The sequence below is a fragment of the Pieris napi genome, chromosome 12 (genome assembly GCF_905475465.1).
Source record: "Pieris napi chromosome 12, ilPieNapi1.2, whole genome shotgun sequence".
In the NCBI taxonomy this organism is placed as follows: domain Eukaryota; kingdom Metazoa; phylum Arthropoda; class Insecta; order Lepidoptera; family Pieridae; genus Pieris; species Pieris napi.
In genome coordinates this window covers 4,866,779-4,891,837 of record NC_062245.1, presented here as the reverse complement: position 1 = coordinate 4,891,837, position 25,059 = coordinate 4,866,779, and the positions used below count along the sequence as shown (strand labels likewise).

Here is a 25,059-nt window from a genome sequence, read left to right as displayed (position 1 = left end):
ATGATTGCACTTTGTCTGTATTTACTTGTTACCCAAATTTTTTTTTTTTTTTTTGGAGTTTATGGCCTGGTATCTAGACCTTTAGGCCAAACTTGTTACCCAAAGACAATAAGATAATATAGAATATAGCGTCCTTTTCTTGATTTTGACACTATTACAAATTTGAATGATTGAGACATCAAATGTTTCACGACAATTGACACTTGACACTTGACAGTATTCAGTTAACACTTTCCCCTATAGGATCATTATTTCCATTTAACATTTTTATTGTATCTCAATTATTTATTCTTTATATTTCATGATTGTTATCATAATTATAAATTAGCTTTTTCACATAATTATAGAATAAGACTTACTTTTGTTATTTTGAGTGTATGTTTTGTTTAGAAATTGAATGATACAATTCCTCCGTTATATTCTTCGATCTTATTTTTCCTTTTAATTAAAAAATGACGGAATCTTCAACCGATGATGGAGATTTTAGGCAAAAGGGCTTCATTTGCGGCGTAGTTGAAGGTATGTTTATTTATAGATATTCTAAATTTGCTTAGAAAGATGCGTTCTACATTCTATAGTTGTACACATAGTTATGTATCAAATGCCGGTTCTAATGGCCTGTTTCTGTTATAGGCTTTTACGGCCGTCCTTGGACCACGGAGCAAAGAAAAGATCTATTCATAAAGTAAGTTTATCATCTGTTTCGTTAAGTTATTGATTTTTGTACAAACATGTTAAGGTTAAATGGGAATTTGCTATTCATGTACATCATTTTGGAAGTTACAATACATGTAGTGAAAATCAGACAGTTTCAAAATCTGTCAGAAATTTATAATTTTATTTTCTTGTTAGACTAAAGAAATGGGGCATGGACATGTATGTGTATGCTCCAAAAGATGATTACAAACATCGGGCTTACTGGAGGGAGTTGTATACTGTGGAAGAGGCTGAGCACCTAACATCTCTTATATCTGAAGCAAAGGCCCATGGGATAACATTTTGTTATGCTTTATCCCCTGGTCTTGACATAACATACAGTAGCCAAAAGGAAATAACAACTTTAAAACGGAAGTTGGAACAGGTATAGTACACATATTCTTTTCAGTTAGATTTTATGCTTCAGTTATGAAACTGCAAAAAATAAAGACTTTCCATGTGTTTACTTATGCTTGACGGTCATAAGACTGGAAACAAATATAATACTATAAACTAATACAAGCCCTAGCCATGTTGCCTTAAGATCTTGTTTTAGAAATATTAATTATGTATTTTCTTTTAAACAATCGATTTTAGGTCTCACAATTTGGGTGCACATGCTTTTCTCTGTTGTTTGATGATATTGAGCCAGAAATGAGTGAAGCAGATAAGCAGATATTTCAGAGTTTTGCCCATGCGCAGGTAATTTATATAACTTTAATATGAGTATCTGAGTATCTTAAGTGTGCAAGGAAAGCTCAGCTTATTTGCTCTAGAGTATAATAAGTTTTCTAGTTTTAAGTAGTTATAAAGATTAAATTTTGAAAGTTCCAAAGGCTGAGGTCTATAATTGCATATTAATATCATTCTTAGAGAGAAATAGCTGAGCTAATATATCAAATTCCAATTACCATACTGACAAAAATTTTGAATTTTTTATTAATGGTTATCATAACCATTAATAAAAAATAATTATCATTTATTAATATATGAATTATCATTTACTAATATATGAATGAGCGTGCCTCTACTTTCACTAAGATTATTATGTTTTTGCAGGTATCTGTAACCAATGAAATTCATCAACACTTAGGCTGTCCCCGATTTCTATTATGCCCTACTCAGTACTGTTCAACTAGAGCTGTACCTACTGTCAATAACTCTGAGTATCTTAATACTTTGGGTACAAAGCTTTCTCAGGAAATTGATATTATGTGGACAGGTAAAATCTTGTTTAGTTAAACTATAACTATAAAAAAAAAAAGTTAAACTATAGGATAATACCAACCATTTCAGAAGAGTAAGCTAGCTACATACCATAAAAAATTCCTGTACAGTATTATTGCATGTAAAAAATAGTTTTGTAAATGGTAAACATATCCATAATCAAAGATCATTGTCCCATGAATATTTTCCATTCAAACAATGAGTCATACATTTGATATATTTGCAATGTGTGATTAAAATTTGAATGCCTAGTTTTTCAACAAATTAATTTTAACTGTACAGAGTTAACATTTTTACCTAATCTGATAACTTTTTCATGTATTTGTAGTTGGTCATACATGGTTTTGTGGTTGATATTAACAAAGTATCTATATTTACAGGCCCAAAAGTGATATCTAAGATATTGACAACAGAATGCATAGAGGAGATAACACAGGTGCTGAGACGACCACCAGTGATATGGGACAATTTGCATGCTAATGATTATGATCAGAAAAGGATATTTTTGGGTAAAAAAAATTGATTAAGAACATACATTGGTTAAACTAATGATATTTTAAAATGCCATATTATAATTAGTTCAAGCGAGTATATGAACTGATTTTCTCAGTATGAGACCTAAAAAGTTCTCGAAACATCGAGATGTGTAAAGAACATATTGAATTAATGTTTAAAGCAAAAAAAATGTTTGTCTAACTCCAAAAAAGAAATTCTGTATGTCTCTTGGAGTTTCAGGTGTATATGTCACCATAAAATTGTAAATACCGTTAGATTGTAATCTATCGAAAGATTGTGAACCTCAACGTACTGCTTACAATTTAACGTATTATTCGGTAGATTGTAATCTATCGAAGTGAAACCGTCAAATTACAATCTTAAAATTGTCAAATTGTCAACTTTCTGAAGGCAGTCCCAGATTGGTCGGCTTTATAGTAGACCGTTCTATGTCCATAAACTTAAGAATCTATGTAGGCTTGTAAAGATGCGTGCTATAAATGTACGTTCACAAATTTCTTATTAAGAGATCCATAAAATTCATATTGAGAGGATCCTTTTTTTATATATGAGGTATAGATAACAGTCCAAGTTTAATCAAAATCGGTTAAGTAGTGTTTTAGATGTGGGACATGTTTCTGCACATGTATTATTGAATAATAATAATCATATTTATCGAGGTAAATCGCAATTCCTTTTTTTTATTTTTTCTCAGCATTCTGAATAACCTTAATGTCATGTCATCAGGGCCATATTGCGGCAGGTCACCAGAGCTGATTCCATTGCTCCGCGGTGTGTTGACGAATCCCAACTGTGAATACAATGCTAATATGATTGCTATTAGGACGCTCGCGCACTGGGCTAGTTGTAGCTTGGATGCGCCTACGCATAGTAAGTAGAACAAGTCTATACTTCCGAATTTTAAAATTAGTTTTATACTATGATTTTGTTTACAGTACATAAAAATAGTAATGAAAAGGTCTGGTTTACATTTTCTTTATCGCATGTATGATATTAGAATAACACGTGTTAACGGCTAAATATTACAAAATATGAGTCATACACATTTATATTATCTACATTTTATGTAGTAATGATGCAGGTTATAAACATTTTATAAAAAAATGAGGATTTATAAGAATGACTGAAACTTATAGCCAGTTCTTCTTGTCCGTTTTAGTGTCTTGATTTGAGAACTGGCAGTAAATGTAAATTTAGAAACATTTTTCATAAGTATACATTAAGTTACCTATATTACGATATTATAAAGATTTTTTACCTATTAATGAAGTTACACTTATTGTGAATCTATATATGTAGAATTTTTTTCAGATGAAGCAATATCATGGGATATAAAACTGGAAAGAGAGAGTGAGCAAGGTGTATGTGAAGATGATGTACCTCTCACTCTAGCGAAACATGTTTATCATCATAGACAGGCTTTAAGGTATATTCATTATTTATGCCCTTGAAAAGTGTTTTTTTTTATAGAACAAACGGGCAAGAGGCTGATGTTAAGTGATACGCCGCCCATGGACACTCAATGCCAGAGGGCTCGCCAGTGCGTTGCTGGCCTTTTATGTTTGGTGTAATTGGTACGCTCTTTTCTTGAAGGACCGTAAATCGAATTGGTTCGGAAATGCTTTAGTGGGTAACTGGTTATGAATAGTGGTGGTGCTGGTGGTAAAAACTGCTTTAAATAACGCTCAGCGGTGGAACAATAACTTAGTTTGATATTGATTCACTTACAAAATCATATCTCTATATTTCCTTTTAAATACATTTTGGGTTCTTCAAATGCAAGTAACGTTGGGATTTTCTTAATCAAATTTGGTTTGTGTATAATGAATAACAAGGTGGAATTCCACTTTTTAAATATTTTTGTCAGATTATAGTTAAGTATTGTATAATTTTAGTGTTACTTGTAATTTTATTTTGCACTTTACCCTCAGTAGGTTTTTTTTTTCCTTATTAGGGTTGCCTGGTTTGGTAATATTCGTATATGTATGTTTACATAAAGTGTTTATTTATTTACACTTCGTAACATTTTTGCTATGTATTCTACTCGTTCAGTCTAGCGTCAACAGGATCCCATCCCCTGCTTGCTCTCGCAGCTTAATAGTTATATACATTTAAACATACATAACGTCTGATTTTTGATTGCGTAGAATTCTGACAATTCATAAGTGTTGTAACTAAAAAAATTCTCCACCGAAAAAGGGACAAATTTGACCCATTTGAATATATGGCAATAAAAAATAAAATGCTACGTATCTCTTATTTTTATAGTTAAATCTAAATATTTGCTTACTCAAGTGACCTGATACAAAAATAACGAATATTTCAATATCACGAACAATATATCGAATTAACTTAAATTACTTTATTCTTTAGCTAGCAACACTGCCTACTAATTCCAGGTTTAGTAAACCTTTAAAAAAAAAAATGTTATCATTACTTGTGCGTTTTTTACTGTTTGTGATGAAAAGGCACGCAATTATCACTAGCTGTAAAACCACTTTCAATGTGAGCACCGCACTTTATAACACAGATATATTCACTAACAAATAATATGTATATCTATAGACTCAGATGTTCAGACTCGTATTGTAATCTCTGACATGTCACAAAATGATAGCTGTCAGAATTCTATGGAATCAAAAATAGGAGTATAGAGAAGAATAATTTATAGCAAATAGTCTGCTAACTGTTTATAATTATTTTTAATTGTATGCCTGTTATGCTGTAAATAAATTATTGTATTCCAGGCAAGCGATAAATGAATGGTTGCCCGAATTCTCGATCCCTAAAACTGCGCAGGGACCTGTCATCAAACCACAACCGAATGGTATGAATATATTTTTAAAGGAAGACTCATTTCAGTTCAATAGTAAAGTATATTGTTATTGATTTTCTGGGCCTAAGCTATGACTTCCGGGATAAACGCTTTGACAACTTTTATAAAAAGCTTGCTTATTGATTTTGTTAAAGCCTAAAATATCAAGAAAATAATATTTTCTGTAGGAACGTTGTGATTGATTAACAAGGTGGTAATCATTACACTAAATGTTGATCGTAAATTAATGTTTTCATATTTTATTTTAATAGCGACAGATTAAAAAAAAAAATGTGTGTGCGTGTAACCTTTACGCGTGTTTGAAGTAAAACTTCTTTGGCGTTGACGGCATATATCACGGAAATGATAAAATATTAACTTAACTAATAAATATCATATTATAATATAATTATATACTTATACAACTTGGTTATTTTTATATAATATAGATCCGATTTTTAAGATAATAATTTGGTATTAATTTACTTCTTCCAAAATGGTAAAATACTAAATTAAGCGAAAAAACTGGCCTACTACTATGTATAACAAAAGAAAAGCAAGCTAGGATGGGAACCTTCCCTCTTTTGTGGAATTTTAATTTGGTTACATGTTACTAGTATGGATTTTCATTTTAAATATAAATATACTAATAATAACATAATTACAAGAATCAGTATTAAATAAAACGAATGAATGCTGCTAAACCAAGAAACTGACTTAAATCAGTTCAAATAATGCACCACTAGATGGCGCTGACGGACTTATAAAACGCGCTAACGTATTATTTTAAATAGCGGAAACTGAATTACTCCCTAGTCGCGCCTAAAGAAGTTTTACTTAAAAAAAAACGATTTTTTAAGTAAAACTTCTTCAATTAGAAAGACGACTCCAGCCGCTTCCAATAGCAATCTCCTAATTAATGTTTCAGTCACGCCGGTAGCAATAATACCCATAGTGCCATCCGTCAACACATGCATGTCCCTCGTCAGTACCACCACCACTGCCACTACCAGTACAGCGGATCGGCCTGCCGCCATTCCCACTGTCACCACAACCCATTTACAAGGACTGCCTGACATGTGTCACTCGCATGTCACATCGTCGTTGACAACTACGGTGAGTGTCATACATCAAAAACTCAAACACCTACTTGACACTGGCTAATGCACAAACCGTGCCAGAGCCATAAAGGAAAAAAAAAAAAAAAAAAAAACATCTCAAACTCAAAGCAAAATATTTTTATTCATATAGATAAACAAGTACACTTATGAACGTCAAAAAAAAGTAAAATTAATTGTAAATTTACATTTACTACCAGCTCGGAAGTCAAGAGCGTAGAGCGGGTAAGAAACTTTCCGCTACTCGTTTTAATCGCTAAGTTTTGAGTCATACAAAATTATTTGAACTGGAGCAAATCAATCCCAAGGATTAGGATCATTTAAGTACTCGACAAATTTATAAAAAGCTTTATTGATTAATTTACGTTTAACGAGGGCTTTGAATTTATTTAGTGATAATTCTCTAATTTCGCTTGGAAGTTTGTTGTAAAAACGAATACAATTTCCATATAAGGAGTGGTTTATCTTTTGGAGCCTGGTTGGTTGTACACTCAAATTAGTTCTATTTCGCGTATTATACTGGTGAAAGTCAACATTTGTAAAATTTTGTACCACCATTTGTCACCAAAATAATCTTGTTTATTTCTTAATGTTTTTGCACTATTTGACGGATATTTATGTATTCAAATACTTATATAATTTGTATATATTCATCTAACAAGTATTGAACAATATATATTTTATATCCTGTAGATGTCACCATCGGAAACATTCAATCCAGTTTCGAATCCGGTCATGAACTCCCTGGTTTCTGCGAGTAAAGTGATTTTGAATGAATCCATTCCAAATCCCATAATTCCAATGGCGAATTCCAATGTGTCCATGCCGTCGGAAATTCCAGTTTCCACGCTTCCAGTGCCCATATTAGGTCTTAAAACAATCGATGATAAGTATGAAGCAATGGAAAAGTTGGATGCCAATGAACTTTCTAATGACAGTGAACATTGCTTCATGGATGTTAGGAAGGAAGAGGAAGTTATTGTTGATGATGAACGGAATGGGGAAATGAGTCTTGGTGGTGAGTTATTATAGACTATTATATAATATGTCGTTTTGATTTCCGAATTATTATTTTGTATTGAGGAGCGTTCAAGTATTACGTCACGCAATTTTTGGAGATGTTTGGCCCTCCCCCCCCGTGTAACGCGCTGTAACGTTTTTCTGTACCCAACTATAGTAAATATTTCGTGACCACCTAGTGACTCTTTATACCTAATAGTTACCATTATGTGGTGTAAAGTACTGGAAAGTCGAAAATAATAACAATAACGCGTAATTCAATCCCCACCCCGTATCGTAACGTTTTACAAAAGGGGTCCTTTTGTAAAATTCCCCAAAATTCGTTACGTAATACTTGAACGCTCCCTTGACGCTACAATCGTATACGGGTTTTGGGCGTTTCGTTGATAATTCTTTATAGACGGTCAACCTTCTGTGCTTGACAATGCCAATGTAAATTTTTGTGTTTCCTTACGATATTTGCCTTTTCAAGCAAGCTGCGCATATAAATAAAAATGCCCAATCGTGTTGAAAGAAGATTTCGAACGACCTTAAACTAAGCCAACTCTATAAGAAATACGCAGATGTTGTCGTTCTAAGTAGAAAACTAACGATGCTAAAACATAAGTAATGTGACCGAAATTTCACTGTATGTTTTTCCAATATCACAAAAATCCAGTAACACTTCAACCTTTTAGTTCTAGGACTCAGGTTTCTTTATCTGTTTCGTGATCAAATGTTTATTCTAATAGCCAAGTAGGTAACTGCCTTCTGTGCCTGACACACGCCGTGACTTTTTGGGTCTAAGGTATGCCGGTTTCATCACAATGTTTTCCTTCACCATACGATCGAATGTTAAATTCGGACATAGAAAATCCATAAGTGCACAGCTGCGGATGGAACCTACGACCTTACGGTCGATTGTCACATGCTCTAGTTAACACTGCTTAATTAACTTATTCAATTACTGATAAAGTATAATGAAATAATTAACTACTTATTACATAGTAATACTTAAAATTAAATCATTAACGTAATTGGAACCTAACGATGGATGTTGGTATGGACACGTTTGCAGCGTAGGAGTATTTGGAACTGAACGTAACCTTGAAACAATTGGAATATAAATTGTAACGAACTTGTATTCGAGCTGACAAAACCACTATCATATCGACATTGACAAAACTATAGAAAAATTCTTTAAAAAAAAAACATGTTTACTATGGAACATAAGATACAGGTATCACCTATTCCACGTCATTAAATTTGAATGTAGGCATCCCTACTCATCGGCAAAGAAGACGGTGTAGGACGAGCGAAAAAGCCGGTGTAAAAAACTCGTTACTCTTTTAAAATAGCAAATCATCAAAAAGAAGTAGCCTGTCTAGCACTAGTCCCAGGCCCTTTTATCAACTAGATAATCGTTAACTTTATAGTAAGCTTTTTTACACAGCTTTTCTTTAATACATTTCTTAAATTTATTAAAAGGCAGAGATAAAAGCTAAGGTTTTTTATATAATTTATTTCAGACACGCCACAAACCTTAAGCCCCACCCGTGTGGCCCAAGAAGTGGGCTTGGAGCCATTGGACGTGGATCCGTCAAACATTGTTACGGACTCAGATGTCGTTATGAACGACACATACAGCGAGGTATAGTATTTGATTTGTATACAGTACATGTCAATCGATTTTACGATAAACTCCCTAAAGTGTCGAAATCTCTCGCCGTTGCTTGGTTCATCTGGTCTACCATACACTCTTTATAGCATACACTCTCAATAACGACTACAGTTCAATAATAAAAATTCCTTTTTAAGTGCAAAATCTCGACTATCGGCATTTCTCTGAATTTTCAAAGAAATCAATCTTTTGTTTACAAATTGGGATTCGTGTCTCTTGAGATTGTCACAAACTTGATTTGAGCGCTGTCAAATATGTCAAAATGTTTGGACATTTTTGACAAATACATAATATATATGTCGTTCCTGAAAGTTGATTTAAGTTTGATCATTATCTATACGTTATTATATTCCTTGTTGCTCACAAACGTGCATACTGTTAACATGGAAAGTACGAAAAAATCACTGTATTGTCGATTTTTTTTAATAATACACGCAAAAGAGGAGATGATGGTAGACAATAGGGAAAAGTTTTGACAAGAATTATTTTTATGTAATTACTTACAGATTTTTCTTGTCACCATTTAACGACAATTCTCTATAACGTTAAGATATGCGTCGACTTCCTTGCATGTTACATAGTTTACACTGTATTTCTTATATTTAAAATTTGTTTTGTATTTTTTATCCGTTATTCATAATACTTCAAAACCTTTGCCGAGATTTTTCAAAGGATAAAGTATTTACTCGGAGTCAAAGTTCGTTGTCATACTCTTACTGACTGCGAATCCATAGGTCCCGGGTTCGTTCCCCGGCTGAGACGAACATCGATGTGATGAGCATTTGGTGTTGTGCTTAGGTCTTGGGTGTTTAAATATGTATTTATATGTCTATCTATAATATGTATATATATCCGTTGCCTAGTACCCATAACACAAGCTTCACCAGCTTAGCATGGGACTAGGTCAATTGTTGTGAATTGTCTTTAAAATAATAATAATAATTTATCTCGAAAATATTTTTTATAAAATCTTTTAAATGATTTTCAGAATGGTTCAATGCAAGTGGAGCCAAGTAACAGCCCTCTCAGCGGAGATATGATGGTTGAGCAAATTGATGTTACCGATGAGTAAGTATTATCAAATCTCTATATATATAACATTCTCGTGTCACTATGTTCGTTCCCATACTCCTCCGAAACGGCTTGACCGATTCTTATGAATTTTTTTTTGCATCAGTAAGTCTGAGAATCGTCTAATATCTATATTTCGAACCCCTAAGTGATAAGGGGTGTCCACCCCACATAATATTTTTTATTTTTTACCAATTATTTTTGTTTTATATTTTTATGATACAGCATACAAAAATACATACAATTTTCTAAGTTTCACCCCTCTACGATCAACTCCAATTTTTTATTAAAGTATATAGTTATATTTTTATTAAACTAAAAAAATCTTTCTGTATATAATAAAATTATTCAAATTCTTCGAGTTACCCATAGACATACAGGACTTAGTGGTTTGCGTAGCGTAAGTGCTGAAGGTTAACACGCCCGTCCGTGATTACCAAAAGTATTACCTTATACAATATTAATAAATTAAATAAAGCATTTCCGACTTGGTAACAGCTTGACCGTTTCAACGGTCGAAAAGCGTTTAAATAATAATAATTGTTTCGAAGTCAAAATTCCTTTGAGCCGACTGAATTTGTACGTGCCCAATTTTTTTTTTTAGGAGAAGATATATATTATCGCAAAATAAGTAACGGAACAAACAACAAACATAATGGTTTTAATACATAAAAAGCAGATTTCAATAATATTTGTATAATTCTTTGTAAACAGATCATCAGATTCCCTTAAAGAGAATCAGTTGACAACGGATGATCTTCTTCTACTCTGTGACTTGTTCTATCTGCCGTTCGAGCATGGCTCTCGTGGTCTCCGGATGCTCCATGACTTCCATTGGCTGACTACTCATGCTGCTAGTATACTGCCTAGAGGTAGTAAGCCTGAGGTATGTATAGATAGATTAAGATATATTTATATATGATAAGAGTATAGATTAACATATATATGTTCCTGTGATAAATCACGCAATTAAACCAGTTGAGTTGCAACGGGTGAGATTTTAATTATATTTTAAAGAGAAAAAAATTGTGTTTTTGTAGGGAATAAACTCCAGGTTCAGTAGGAAACGCTTCCTAAAGAAAATTATTTTTTTCGAGCATATTAAAATATTTAAGCATATAAAGGTCTAGTAGTTGGAAGCCGGAACGGATCGCTACTTTCAAAACAATTATAAAACCCGTAAAAATAATATTTTAATTGAGCGATATTCGAATAAGTATAAAACCGTGCTACATTTTTATAAGTTTTTTCCCTTTATATTATAAGTATCTGTTAAATAAATAATATTTAATAATATATTTAATTTATAAGGATAAAAAATATCCCGATGACATAAATACGGGTTACTCTGAAATGTTAATGAGACAGAAAATATTAGAAATGTATTAATTTTTTGTACTTTGTTTTTAACATTGTCGATATCGCTTGCTTACTCTACGTTGTGCATAGGAAATTTGTGGCACTTTCGGTCTGGTGAAATATTCTTCATATATAATTTAGTTTTGACTGGACGGATTGTTGAAGTTATACTTCTTTTGGCGCGATGGAGAAAAGTGATGATAGTGAATTTTCACGATGCGCGCGCACACCGACACCTAAATTCTACATCGTTAAGTTAGTTCTAGGTGGTATTGTCTTTGATTTACATAACCTTTACACATTTAAAGAAAAACGCTTTTTACCGGATTAAAGTTATGTATTATTATTATAAATTTACAACTATTTGACATAATTTTAAATTTATCCGACGTTTCGCGTGCTTTACAGCGTGCGTGGTCACGGTGACTGAAGACAAAAGATGTTGAATGTCAAAAGGTATCACAGCTGCAGAGAAAGTTGCCTTATCTGTATTTGTTTCCCCGGAGTTGGTATCGACTAAAAGATGGAGGGTTTTGGCAAAAATGGCTCACGGTGTCCTCTATTTTCGCGGATTGTTTTTCTTTTTGAGATTTTAATTTGGATATTATTGGATCCCAGGTGTTTGACAATTTTAGGCCGTCTTCTCTATTGAAATTGGGGTGTTTTTTGATTTCAATGGCTTCGCGTACCAATCTTGGGAAGAATCTTTTCTCTTTCGCAAGTACTTTCGGTTGGTCAAAGCGTATGTAGTGATTAGGCCTATCTAGTATGTGTTCACAGACTGCTGATTTTGTGTGTCGTCTATGTCTTATGTCTGCAATGTGTTCTTTGAGTCTGCTGGACATATTGCGTTTAGTTTGCCCTATGTAAGACAGGCCACAGTCGCAATCCAGTTTGTATATACCTGCATCTTGCAATGGGGTGTTACTTTTGATTGGTCTTAGGAATTGCTGAATCTTCTTGTGCGGCTTGAAAATTGTATGAATAGAAGCTCGTTTTAGGATCCGGCTAATTCTATCTGTAACTCCCTTTACATATGGCAAGTAGGCTGGCTGGCGGGGAACTGTTTGTGTCTTGTTTTTGTTTTTGTGATGTAGCCGGGGGATGCGCAGCTTGTTTCGGTGTAGCACCTGTTTGACATGCTGTAGTTCCTCCTCGAGGTGGGCATCATCACAAAGACGCTGGGCTCTCTGAAACAAACATTTACCGACAGAAAGCAGTTGTGAAGGGTGGTGGTGGGATTCACCAGTATATAGTAGATAGTTCTAGGTGGCATGAAAATCGATAATAACTATGTTCAAGTTGTATATTCTAGTATTTTTATATTTAGAACACGTGTTTCGTAACAGTACAATTAAACAGTGTGAATAAATAAATATTATTTTGGTGTTTTTATTAAATTAATTTCATATACGACGGTGATAGTATTTACTAATAATAATTTATTATTTATTAGTATATCTATATATATTGAATATTAGTGATAAAACTGATTTGAATAAACTGTTTTGAGTGCATTTATAGATTTGAGGTTAATTGTTTCTGTTGATTCCAACTATGTTGTTACAAAGAAGTATAACTTCTAACGCGTGTACATTACACACTCTTTTTTCATTTAATAATATTTTACCAGAAAAATATCGCGACCGTACCGTCAACGGCATTCTAGTGTATAATGCGGATAGAATATAATAGATAGAAGAGATATAAATTTTTATAGACGAGTGAATGGCGTCGTCGGCACCGTCGTTTCACGTGGTGGGCGCAACGCAGCCGTAGACTCGGTCGTAGACTTGCGGCCGCGCCTAACAAGGAACTACACTCTGAATTACGCCCGTATCTGTGGGACTTGTGCTCTGTTTTGGCATTATTGTCCGCATTTTTAAAGTGGCTAGGTGAGTATTCAAATTTTCCTGTAATAAGTATTAAATTTTATCAAATGAAGACGACAGAATTGGGAGACTAAATTTTTTTTTACCGCCCCGTTGCCTCACTATGCTGTCGGGAGTAATATTCAAGTCTTGCGTATTGTTCGATGCGCTGTCTTTATAAATAATTACATTATTTGATATGGATGTAAATTAAGCCAATTTTTTTTCTAATTTGAAGTGATTTCTTATTTAATTAATATTTTTCTGTTAAGTACTCTTATAGAGTTATAATACTTTTATGCATGTGATATATTAATGTTACCCCGTTTCAGAGCTTGGTAAATTTCCTGCAAACATCGCAACGAACATGCAAGGAAGTTATACATGTAAGTAAATATATATTTAGTATTCGTCTTCAACTATATAAAAGTTAAAAAAATCAGAAAGCCAACGTTTAAAGCAGCGTTGGCCAAGTGGCTTAAGCGTGCTACTCTCATGCCGGAGGTTGTAGGTTCGAACCCCGGCTGTGCACCAATGGACGTATTTAACAGTCGGACGTACGATAAAACGTCGTGAGGAAACCGACATGCCTTAGATCCAAGAAGGCACGGCGTGTCAGACACTGAAGACTGATTACCTAGTTGCCCATTAGAAAAAATATTCAGACCCAAAATATATTATATATTTTACAATTCCAAAATTAGCAATTCTATAAAGATATTTTCACATGTTATGAGTGTAAATTGCTTAGACTTAATACTAAATAATTTGCTTTTATACTGCTAAAATAATTCGGCAATCAACTCGGTACGAATGGTAACCCAAGACCCAAGACCTAAGCGGCGTAAAGTTAGTGCGACATTTGTTACCATGGTTACGATGTTTTTCACTGTAAAAAACAAAAGACACGCGAAAAATTGTCTAAGAAAACGAAAGGGGCCTCATAGCCTAGCGGTCTTATTAAGTGGCAGCTAGGTGAGGGGTACCGGGTTCGATTCCCGGTTCGAGGGCAAGTTTTAATTTAATTTAAATTTGTCTCGGCCTTTGGGAGGGTTGTGCGGTACCGGGCGAGTGCCTAAACCGTACATGGAGGATATGGTCGAATTTCTAAGGCAAAAACATTGATATACAAAAAACCCAAGATGCACAGTCTCGAATAAAAGTAACGCTCGAAAGTGTCCCGAAACACTATTTCTGTCCCTTTCTATAACAGTATGTCTATAACAGTATATGTTACAAGCATATATTATTGCAAAATCAACCTTACGCGAATTGCTTAAAGTTGTTATTACAACGCAGTGTAAACGTACTTAAAGCAATAAAATTTTACGACCTACCGTGGTCGGTAGCACAAGGTATTGAGTGGAGTCGAACATTACTTTTTTATTTACAACTATATAACATAATTTTAAATTTATCCGACTTATCGGGTGCTTTACAGCGTGCGTGGTCACGGTGACTGAAGACAAAAGGTGTTGGATGTTAAATAGTTGTAAATTCATAATAATACATAACTTTAATCCGGTTAAAAAGTTTTTTCTTTAAATTAAAAAAAAATGTTAAATTGGCTACCTCCTGACCTACACTTTATATAGCGTAAATATATTTGTCAAAAACTACACACAAAAAAGTTCAAAAGTACATGAATTTATTTATAAAAAAAAAACACAAATAAATAACATCGACTCCACTTATTAGACGCGAGACTATTTGAAATGAGCGCACAATTTAGAATGTTGCGCTCATTTTTTGAGGACGTTTTTTAGACGTTGATTGTGCATCTTGGGTTTTTTGTATATCAATGGGCAAAAAGCACGAATCTCATACTTGACGCTGGCTAATGCACGAACCGTGACAGAGCCATAAAAAAAAAATAAGAACGAAATCTTGAACCGATTGGAGTATTAATATTCGCGTAGGGTTCTCGAAAGGTTGGCGTGAGGCGTTCGAGAGTGGTGCTCAAGAGCCGTGGGTTTTCCGTGGTGGGTTAGCGGCTGACTTGCGTCGTCTTGTGCCTTTGGATTGCGGACCGGATTTGAGACACTCCCTTCCAAATGCAATGCCGCCTCTATTATGTACTTCGCCACAGACTGTACGACCTTATATGCCGAGCGATGAAGCTCAGGTAATCTACTTTTTTTACACGCTTTATATTAGCTTCACCTGTATGTATGTATGTATGTAACCGACTCCTTCGGACTCGATTTTGACCCACTTTAAACGGACAGATTTTATTCAAATTTTGCGCACCTGTCAAAGATCGATGACAATGCAATAATCCGAAAAAAAAATTTAAAAAACTAAAAAACACGCTTTTAAAGCACATCAATAGACGAAAAATATGGCACAGAGCGCCCCACGCTTTTTCACAATAATACCAGTATTTTTTGTTCATTACCATTTTCAGCCTAAATTAGGAATTATTTTTCACTTTTTAGTTTGATGTGCTTTAAAAGCGTGTTTTTAGTTTTTTTAAACTATTATTTATTACATATATCGTTTTAATATTGATCTAAAATATTTTTTTTTTTAGTTAAAGTTTTTTAAAGTTAACGAAACGATGTGTTGCTTTGACCGCTGTTGCTAAGGTCAGACGCTGTCAACCAATCACAATAAAGCAATTTGAACGATGTTTAGTTTTGTATAGAAATCATTTGATATAGTTCCAGGTTCGCAGTGTTGCCCTAGTGGCTTCAGCGTGCGACTCTCATACCTGAGGTCGTAGGTTCGATCTCCGGCTGTGCACCAATGGACTTTCTATGTGCGCATTTAACATTTGCTAGAACGGTGGAGGAAAACATCGTGAGGAAACCGACATGTCTTAGACCCAAAAAGTCGACGGCGTGTATCAGGCAGTGGAGGCTGATCACCTACTTGCCTATTAGATTTAAAAATGATCATGAAACAGATTCAGAAATCTGAGGCCAAGACCTGAAGAGGTTGTAGCGCCACTGATTTTTTTTATAGTTCCAGGATAAGCCTAGTTTAGTGAAATGCTTTTTTGAGTATGTACGTATGTGAATCCACCAGAAAAAAAATTCGGTTGTAGGGGGAGAAATTGCAGAAAAAGTACTATACTAATCAAGAAATACTTGATTTGAGCCGATATTTATGAGCATGATATGATATATGATAGAAGGATGTTTGCTTTGATTTTACTATATTAAAATCGGTTCATAGGTGTGTATCATCTGTCACAAGACGTGTCGTGATGGAGGTGACTGCAGTGACCTGTTTCCGAGTGACCTTCAAAGTTTGCCAGCTGATAGGTGAGTTTGTGTTCTGTAGCTCTACTAGAGTCTAGCTAATGAAAGAAGATAATTGAATTATTTGAAAACTTGCGGGTGGCAACACAGAATGTCATTGAAATTCTTAGGTTAGTATGATTTATTGTCTTGATACTTCATGCAATTACTCATTTTTATTTCTATTATATAATTTTTCCGAATACAGTCTACTATATTACTATATAGTTTTACTATACTATCAATGTAAAAAATAATAAAATAAAATCAAGTATCAAGTAAGCTTAATCCACAAAATATATCAAACTTTTAGGGATACCATACTAAAAGTTTTTGAATTTGCCGCGCTTTTTCTTTATCTTCTTTCATGTATCTTTGACAAATCATAAATTAATCATGAATCTAATGATAAATAGGGCGACATTATGAACAGTAAGTTACGCATACAGGCGAAACCGTTTACGACGACATCGTTTAGAACAACATACCGGTTATATTGATCAAAATCAAAGGTCCCGGCTGAATTCTATTGTATTAGGCCCTTTCTCCACTGCTCCGGTCCGGCGTCGGATACCGGAATGTGTCATGAGAAAAATATCGGAAGGCCGGATTGCGCTTCTCCACTATATCCGATCCGACAATAATCGATACTTGTATATTTATCATGCAACACTTATATTCACTAAAACCCATATACTTTATTTTATTAATAAAACGTTCTAAATTCTGAATATTATATTGCCCTGGCAAGTTTATCACTTTTTTATATTGTTTATCTTAAAATATTATAATCTACTTAATAAATACTTTATTCATACTATGGTATAAAAATATAAATAAATAGCAACATAATTTGGTTTGGTCCAGGTTATCCAGATTCTTTCAAATTAAAGAAACTATAAATAAACCTGTGAATAATAATTTATCTAGCAAGTTATCGGATCGTTAAAAACCGGATGCCGGAGTAGTGGAGAAGTATGTAAGTACTGTTGTGAGTCTCTAAATCGGATCGGTAATTAACGTTTGAAGGACCGGAGCAGTGGAGAAACGGCCTTAGGTTCTTAATAACAATGTCATCGGCTGTTACGACCAAATATTTGTAGGCCCATGTCGTCATAACAGATTTTGACTGTATATACAATTTTACGATAACATGAATAACACAAGCACTGTTGGGTTACCAGATTAGTAATGCCCTTCCTAACCCTGACACCGGAGTTGTGTATGGTGATAGAAGATGACGGCGATTGTCTGTCTGAGGAGACAGCGGAGAACGATGATGACTCGGAAGGAGACAAGCCTGAAACTAGCAACCAAGCAAATGGTATGTATAAAATATTACAATAGACGTTCCTTTAATGGGTGCAAATTTGACTAAAATTACCTTTGAACAGAAATTAATTATCCTATAAAAATCTAGCCGGCGAATTAAAATAGGAAACAAATAAAATTTTAAGTTTCATTATTTTTTTTTCATATTTTTATTATTCTTCTTTTTAACTTACCGCTAAGAAAAATAAAATTTTTGAAAATCTAAATTATCCGCGGTGAAGTCCGTACCTATGTATAAATTTCCATAAAAGTGAATCAGCAATAAAAAAATGAAGGAACGTTGGAATTTAAAAAATAAATAGCCATAAACCATCTAGGATCGCATCGAATGGCAGTAGTTTCATGTCGATACGATCAGTGGTTTAGGCGTGAAGGAGCCTCAAACGAAGACCATTTTTCTTATATATGTTACAGTTAACACTAGTTTTTAGTTAAAACTCGTTTTCCCTAGTTAAAAATAGTTTTTACTAAATGCCTTTGTCAAAACTAGAAATAACAAGTGAAAACTAGAATTTACCACTGATATAATTCATTTTCTGATAAAACTAGTTGTCACTCCGAGCTTTAGTTACAACTAGCACTAGATAAAGTTTTAAAAATATTTATTAAAAAGATCTAGGGTATAGAAACATAGTACCTAGTAAAAATCTTACACTAAAGGAACATTTTAGGGAACATCAGCATAAAGTAGTTGCCAAGGAGACAACATTAATTAAAAGTAAATAAAATAATCAAACAAATCAACAGAATACAACCATAAAATTTAAAAAAGGAACATTATAATAATATTTTTAAGGGATATTGGTAAACATACAATAAAAAAATAATCAAACAACCTTAAAATTAAAAAAGATGACGATCTACTTGTTATTGCAAGACAAACTATCGTGGCATTTTGAATTACAAAGGTAGCCATTTTTCTCGCAGAGACACCTTTTTGACATACATCCTTTCTTACATACGCAGCGCATAAATCCCTGGCCTGTTCCTATGGATGCTTCCTTTGCAACAGTTCTCAAAGGTAAATTTGTATTCGGAACGTCTTCTTCATGCAAAAATTTTTCTTTGCACTTGTCGAATTCTGACCTGAAAAGCAATATTTAAATAGTTAGCTTTTACCTAAAGGCAATATAATTATATGATAAAACAATTAAGCAACACATAGGTAGGTACATACCTGCAATATAATTTGTCGAGCATTCCATATTTTGTTCCAATCTTGTGAAAACCCTGATCATCCTTTTGAAGAACCACTCCGACTATATTACGTAGATTTGCTTTTGCTCTGTCGACATCTGGGATTTGTATAATTACATTATCACCGATTTCTACAGGAACGTGTATTGCATCTGAAGCTAATGTCATTCTCTTGGCCTGTTTTTTTAAGTTTTGATGTGCAGTTTCTCTGGATGCCGTTATGTGTTGATTCACATTTGTTACAACTTCGAGGTCTTTGTCATTTGGTGGTATTATTAGAGGCTCTACAGCCGTAGATGCTCCAGCTTCAATATCATATTGACTGGCTTCTAGTTCGATTGGCGATTCTCCACTTGTTTTGGATGAACTTTTGTGCGTCTTTTTGTTTGGCTCCAGTTATAATCTGATGCTCTCCACTGCAACTAGCTACAGGCTCAGTTTCTGCATTATCTGTACTATTATTTAACGCATTTTCTAGATCATCTTCATCTCTTATATCCTCAATAACGTGGCATCTCGTGGCAAAGTCGAAGTCATAAGCCCTACTCGCGGTTCTATACCAATATATTGCTTTGTATGGTGATTGTTTAATACCAGAATGAAGCGCCCGATTTTTCATAAACTGTACAAACTGAATACCATTTGACCAATTTGTAGTATCGTTATCTTGCATCTAGTATCAATCAGAATAAAGTAGCCTTGGTCGGAACAGTTTTAACTGACTAACTTCGAAAAAACGCGTTTTGTCTAGTAATAACTAGTTTTAACTGATATTCAATTGTGAGCATTAGTTAATTCTAGTTTTAACAAAGGCGTTTAGTAAAAACGCGTTCTAACTAGGAATAACGCGTTCTATCTAAAAACCGGTTTTAACTGTAACATATATATATAGACAGATAGATATAGGCTTCTTTACTAAAATGTTTTTCCAGGATCCAAGACAGAAATAATAGGGTACGCCTGTGCAGTACTAAATAGCAAGGAGTTCTACAAGAAACAGGAGATTGCGTGGATACCGGAGATGTGTATTAAATATCCCGAAGAACTAATACAAAGAGAGGATCTTGGTCAAGCTGCTAAGGTAAAAATAGAATTGTCTAAAATTATATATTTTTTTAAATGTTTAATTGTCTAAAATCACTTGCATTTATTCGGTAAAGTTTATTATAGGTCTAAACTCACGTAGATCAAGAATTAGTTTATTATTACATAAAGGAGTTCTAGTTCGCGATTGGTTTCCAAAAATAAATAATTGGATATTAAGTCTGTGACACAAACGTATGAAAAGACAAACACTTCTATATGTAGATTATATTTCACCAGGCCGTTCATAGCAATTTTCCTTTGTTATCTTATATATAAAATTCTCGTGTCACAATGTTAGTTACCATACTCCTCCGAAACGGCTTGAAGGATTTTTATCAAATTTTATATACATATTCAGTAGGTCTGAGAATCGGCTACTATCTATTTTTCATACCCCTAAGTGATAAGGGTTGTCCACCCCTAACATTTTATTTTTATTTTTTAGACTATTTTTTTTTATTTTATGATACAGCATACAAAAATACATACAACCCCTAATTTTCATCCCTCTACGTTCAACCCCTATTTTTATTATATAGTTAGTACGCTCTTTTATTGAACTAAAAATGTTTCCTAGAAATAATATACATGGCAAAACAACGTTTGCCGGGTCAGCTAGCTAGCTTTTTTGCTAGTATGTTCATAATTGTAATTGTTTTGTAAGCTAAGTACCTAAATATTTTTTTTGTGTGTTAATTTCCAGGACTGCGTAGGTCACTTCCACCATTTCAGTACATTGGAGCGTGCTCCAGAGTCGGTCAGTGCGTCCCACCCGGCACTGCTGACATGTTGTGTGCTTCGCGATACAAGAGACCCGCATGCGCCGGCAAGACTGCTTACATGTTTACTGGCTGCACTACGGGCAAACGGTCAGTTTTTAAGGTTTTAATCTATTATCAGTCACAAAATAATTGCTGTAAAAAAAGATACGTAACTTTTTACATAAAAAAAGATGTCAATAGCACATGCTAGGTGGCAACTGACATTGAATTTTCGCGAGTCGCCTGTGCTCCATCCCATCCACAGTTGCAGTCAAAATGGCGGACGTAGAGGTGGTGTGTGCTGTGTTTATTTTAATCCGTTACTGCTATTTAAAGAAGAGGCGAAAGCGTGTTTGGACAACAAATTTATTCAGAATGAGATATGAAAGTGGCTGATTGAACTTGTACATCAATAAATATTCTAAAACAATCAAGATATCCCCGATCAATATAAAATTTTTATCAGAATGTCTACGACTCAATTTGAACGGTGCTCGCGAAGGCGATGACCGACTTGAAAAAAACATCATCAACATCGAGCGAATATTCAATGTCAGTCCCCACCTTAAAATGTACTAATAAGATATAGGACACGGTCATAAGTTTTCCGATTCGAAGGACCAATTTATCAATCTTAGTCAACGGGTGTAAATTTATCTGTTTCATAGATTATTTTGTGCTCCTGATTCATTATGTAGAAAATAAAATCAAATCGTAATAGAGAAAAATTTTGAAAACTGAACTTTGAAAAGTTATATGGCGTGTTATAGAGAGAGATTCCTTAGAAAATGTGTCTAACAGGAACTCGTCAAAATTCCAGGTGTAAATGGCGTCCATGCGTGTATCAACTCGACTGACCACTATTTGCTGCAGTTCTATAACAAACTTGGCTTCGTTGAGTTATCCCGTGACAATGGACGCGTTTACCTCGCACGATCCTTCTAGCGCCAGTACCCTTGTATGAGGCTCACCCGAACTAGGAAACAGTCCTAAGGATGCACTAAGCAATGTTATTCGAAATCACTTGAGTTGTAAGTTTAAGTCAACAGAAGAAATACAATTAGTCTATTCTAATACTGCCCAAAAGATTTTAAATTGATTTTTGTTATTTAAATCTGTCCAGCACTAAGCATCTATGTTAATATGGTTGGCAAAAAGCTCATAGTAGTCTATGCATCGGTAAGTAATTTGTAATATATTTATTTTCTATGAACGTACGTTTTCGAATCAAAACTGTTAAGTATTAATATCGATTCACTTCTTATTTTATATTAAGTTCACAATTATGCTATAATCATGCAAATTAAACTTGTAAATGAATAAAGTCCTTTTAATTTAATAATAAAAAAAAATAAAAAAAATGGTATCTCCCGGCAAATAAATTTACATGTTTATTTCACATTTTGCTTGCTAATTATGCATCGAGACTTATGAGTGAGAAATCGATTAGTTGGATTGTTATAAGCGTGGGTTCTATTGATATGGTCACGTGACATGGTTGTTGAATGCTTCATCTGTCGTCCGAATACTATCGTGTAAATATTTATACTAATTTAACACCCAACATACATTTTAATTGGTTAATCATTTATCACATTTCATTATTGATGTAATTTATAATTACTTACCAAAACGTTTTTTTTACAGTGATATCATTTTTTATAAAATTGTCTTTGGTTGGGTACATTATTTACATGCAAGTTGAAATTTGTTAAATTATCATAATTTAGTTGATAAGACTATTGCGTAGCGTAATTGGACTGATACACTGTGCTAGTGTTAACTTTTAACTTGACAGTTGCGTTTGTCACTGACAGTTGACATTCGTAAGTTAATTGCTAATTTTCCATAGACTTCATAAGGAGATAATTTTAGAAACCCGACCATAAAAAACTAAATCTGTAATATAGCTGAACGGTTAAACTCTGGAGCTAATGGTTCAAATTAAAATTTTCGTATTGTAACGTCCAGTCCAGAAAGGCTGTTTCAAAACCACGGAAAATATTCCTTTCCGTGAGCTTTCTCGGTCTAAACGATAAAAGTTATGCAAAAAACATGAAGGACGAAAGTTCCTTGAACTTAGTAAAAAAATTCTGACAGCATATGTCTATCTTTTAAAGTTGATTAACTAAACAGTAATTAAAATTTTTATAAAATTAATAATTGCAAAGCTATTTTCATCTTAAAGATTACAAGTTTGAAATAAAATTGTCCTTGATATCATTTCAATGTTCTTAGATAATGCAGTTGTAAAAAACTATGCAACAAAATGGTCAAGAATCGCGCTTTGGACTATATAACCACCCGTATAAAAATGAGTAAGAACTAATTTATTATTGAGAATGGCATCGGATAACGTTTCAATTAAGCGAGATCACTTATATAATTCTCCAACTATGACGGACGGTCGGTAAATACCACGAGTATTGAGTATTCTAAATTCATCAAATCATTTTAGTAGTAGATGGGAATCTTGGGAAATATTCCTTCCTTATTTTGGGAAAAATATACTTTTAAGTTTCGGACGTAATTTTCAACTGATTGAGTTACGTCTAGTGTAAAACTAATGCGAGTATCACAACATAGGTGTGAAATTAAAACGCGTTCTTTAAAATATATTGTACACGTTTTAATCAGATAATCCTAGTCAAGAGCGGAGCTGAGATAAGGGAATGTGATATTTTTGGCACCCGTATTCCAAAACGTGTATCAACATTTAGTTTTATGATTCTATTGTTAAAAATTTATTAAAAAAATTGTATTCATTGCTGTTTAACTATCACATTCAAAAAGCTATATCAGTTAATTTACAAAGTTTTAAATATAGGGTAATGACAATGTTGTAATGTGTCAGATTCAAGAGTCTTGACTTGCACCAACGTGCGACTCTCATCCCTGAGGTTGTAGGTTTGATCCCCGGCCGTGCTCCAATGGACTTTCTTTCTATGTGCGCAATTAACATTCGCTCGAACGGTGAAGGAAAACATCGTGAGGAAACCGGCTTGCGGGAAAGTCGACGGCGTGAATCGGGCTCATTAGGCTGATCACCTTCGATTATGCCTATTAGATTGAGAAATGTTTATGAAACAGATACAGAAATCTGAGGCCCAGGCCTAAAAAAGGTAGCGCCACTGATTTATTTTATTTAACTCTAAGACTCGACTAAACACTAAATCCTGCTTAGAATAAGTATCACACCGTAATGTATAAACCATATGGGTCAGAACAAGCTAATAAAAATACGGATTTAGTTTGTATACCTAAGGTAAGTTAATACGCGTTATTACTGGTAATTACCAGTTTTATTATTTGGGGCGTTTTAGGATACGTATGTGCTCTAGGTAAATCGAAGCATTTTATATTAGACTTGCTATTCACATTAATGTAAATAATAGATTACGATTGGTTTTAAATATGACTAAATGTGTTACAATTTGATAAATAAATTTTTAGTTGTCTAATATTATCTACATTATGTCTCATAGAGCAATCGCATGACTGCATTTTTGATAGGTTTAAATTAATATTTGGCTTTTTAGCAATTTACAAATTGAAATTGGCATTGTCTTCTAAAAACTTAGTAAATTGTTAGCCAACATTTTCTTCCATTTGCGTAACGTTTAGTGTTAAGAATCGAATATAAATCACTAATATCCATACGATTTGTTTGGTTGTGTTCCAGCATAAACTGCCTTATTTAAGGGTCCACCTAGCTGGCCAGAATGATATGTCAAATAAATAATTATAGTTGCGCTTAAGTTTATTTTCACATTTTTATAAGCTTAAATAGTTTTTAGTGTTATTATTATTACTTATTTTGAATATACATTAGGGAGCGTTCAAGTATTACGTCACGCAATTTTTGGAATTATTGACCCCCCCCCATGAAACGCGACGTAACGTTTTTCTGTACCCAATAGTAAAACGTTTCGTGACAATCCAGTGACTCTTTATAGCTAAAAGTTACCATTATGTGGTGTACATTAGTGGAAAGTCGAAAATAATATTAACAATAACGCGTAATTCAATCCCCGCCCCGCGTCGTAACGTTTTAGAAAAGGACCCCCTCCCAAAATTCGTTACGT

At 33.8% G+C, this 25,059-nt stretch overlaps 1 protein-coding gene across 1 annotated transcript; it reads left to right on the top strand.

Moving 5' to 3' along the window:
* Positions 1-225: 225 nt before the first annotated feature.
* LOC125054643 (protein O-GlcNAcase) lies at positions 226-23,450 on the top strand. The gene is made up of 22 exons (XM_047656651.1): positions 226-519; positions 634-685; positions 853-1,081; positions 1,294-1,398; positions 1,756-1,918; positions 2,304-2,432; positions 3,166-3,309; positions 3,751-3,865; positions 5,187-5,266; positions 6,183-6,370; positions 7,066-7,390; positions 8,901-9,022; positions 10,041-10,120; positions 10,838-11,009; positions 13,203-13,377; positions 13,686-13,739; positions 15,273-15,478; positions 16,534-16,622; positions 17,783-17,922; positions 20,060-20,208; positions 20,917-21,082; positions 21,795-23,450. Exons 1-22 carry the CDS (start codon positions 453-455, stop codon positions 21,917-21,919), a joined length of 3,075 nt encoding a protein of 1,024 aa, XP_047512607.1. The 5' UTR covers positions 226-452; the 3' UTR covers positions 21,920-23,450.
* Positions 23,451-25,059: the final 1,609 nt, after the last annotated feature.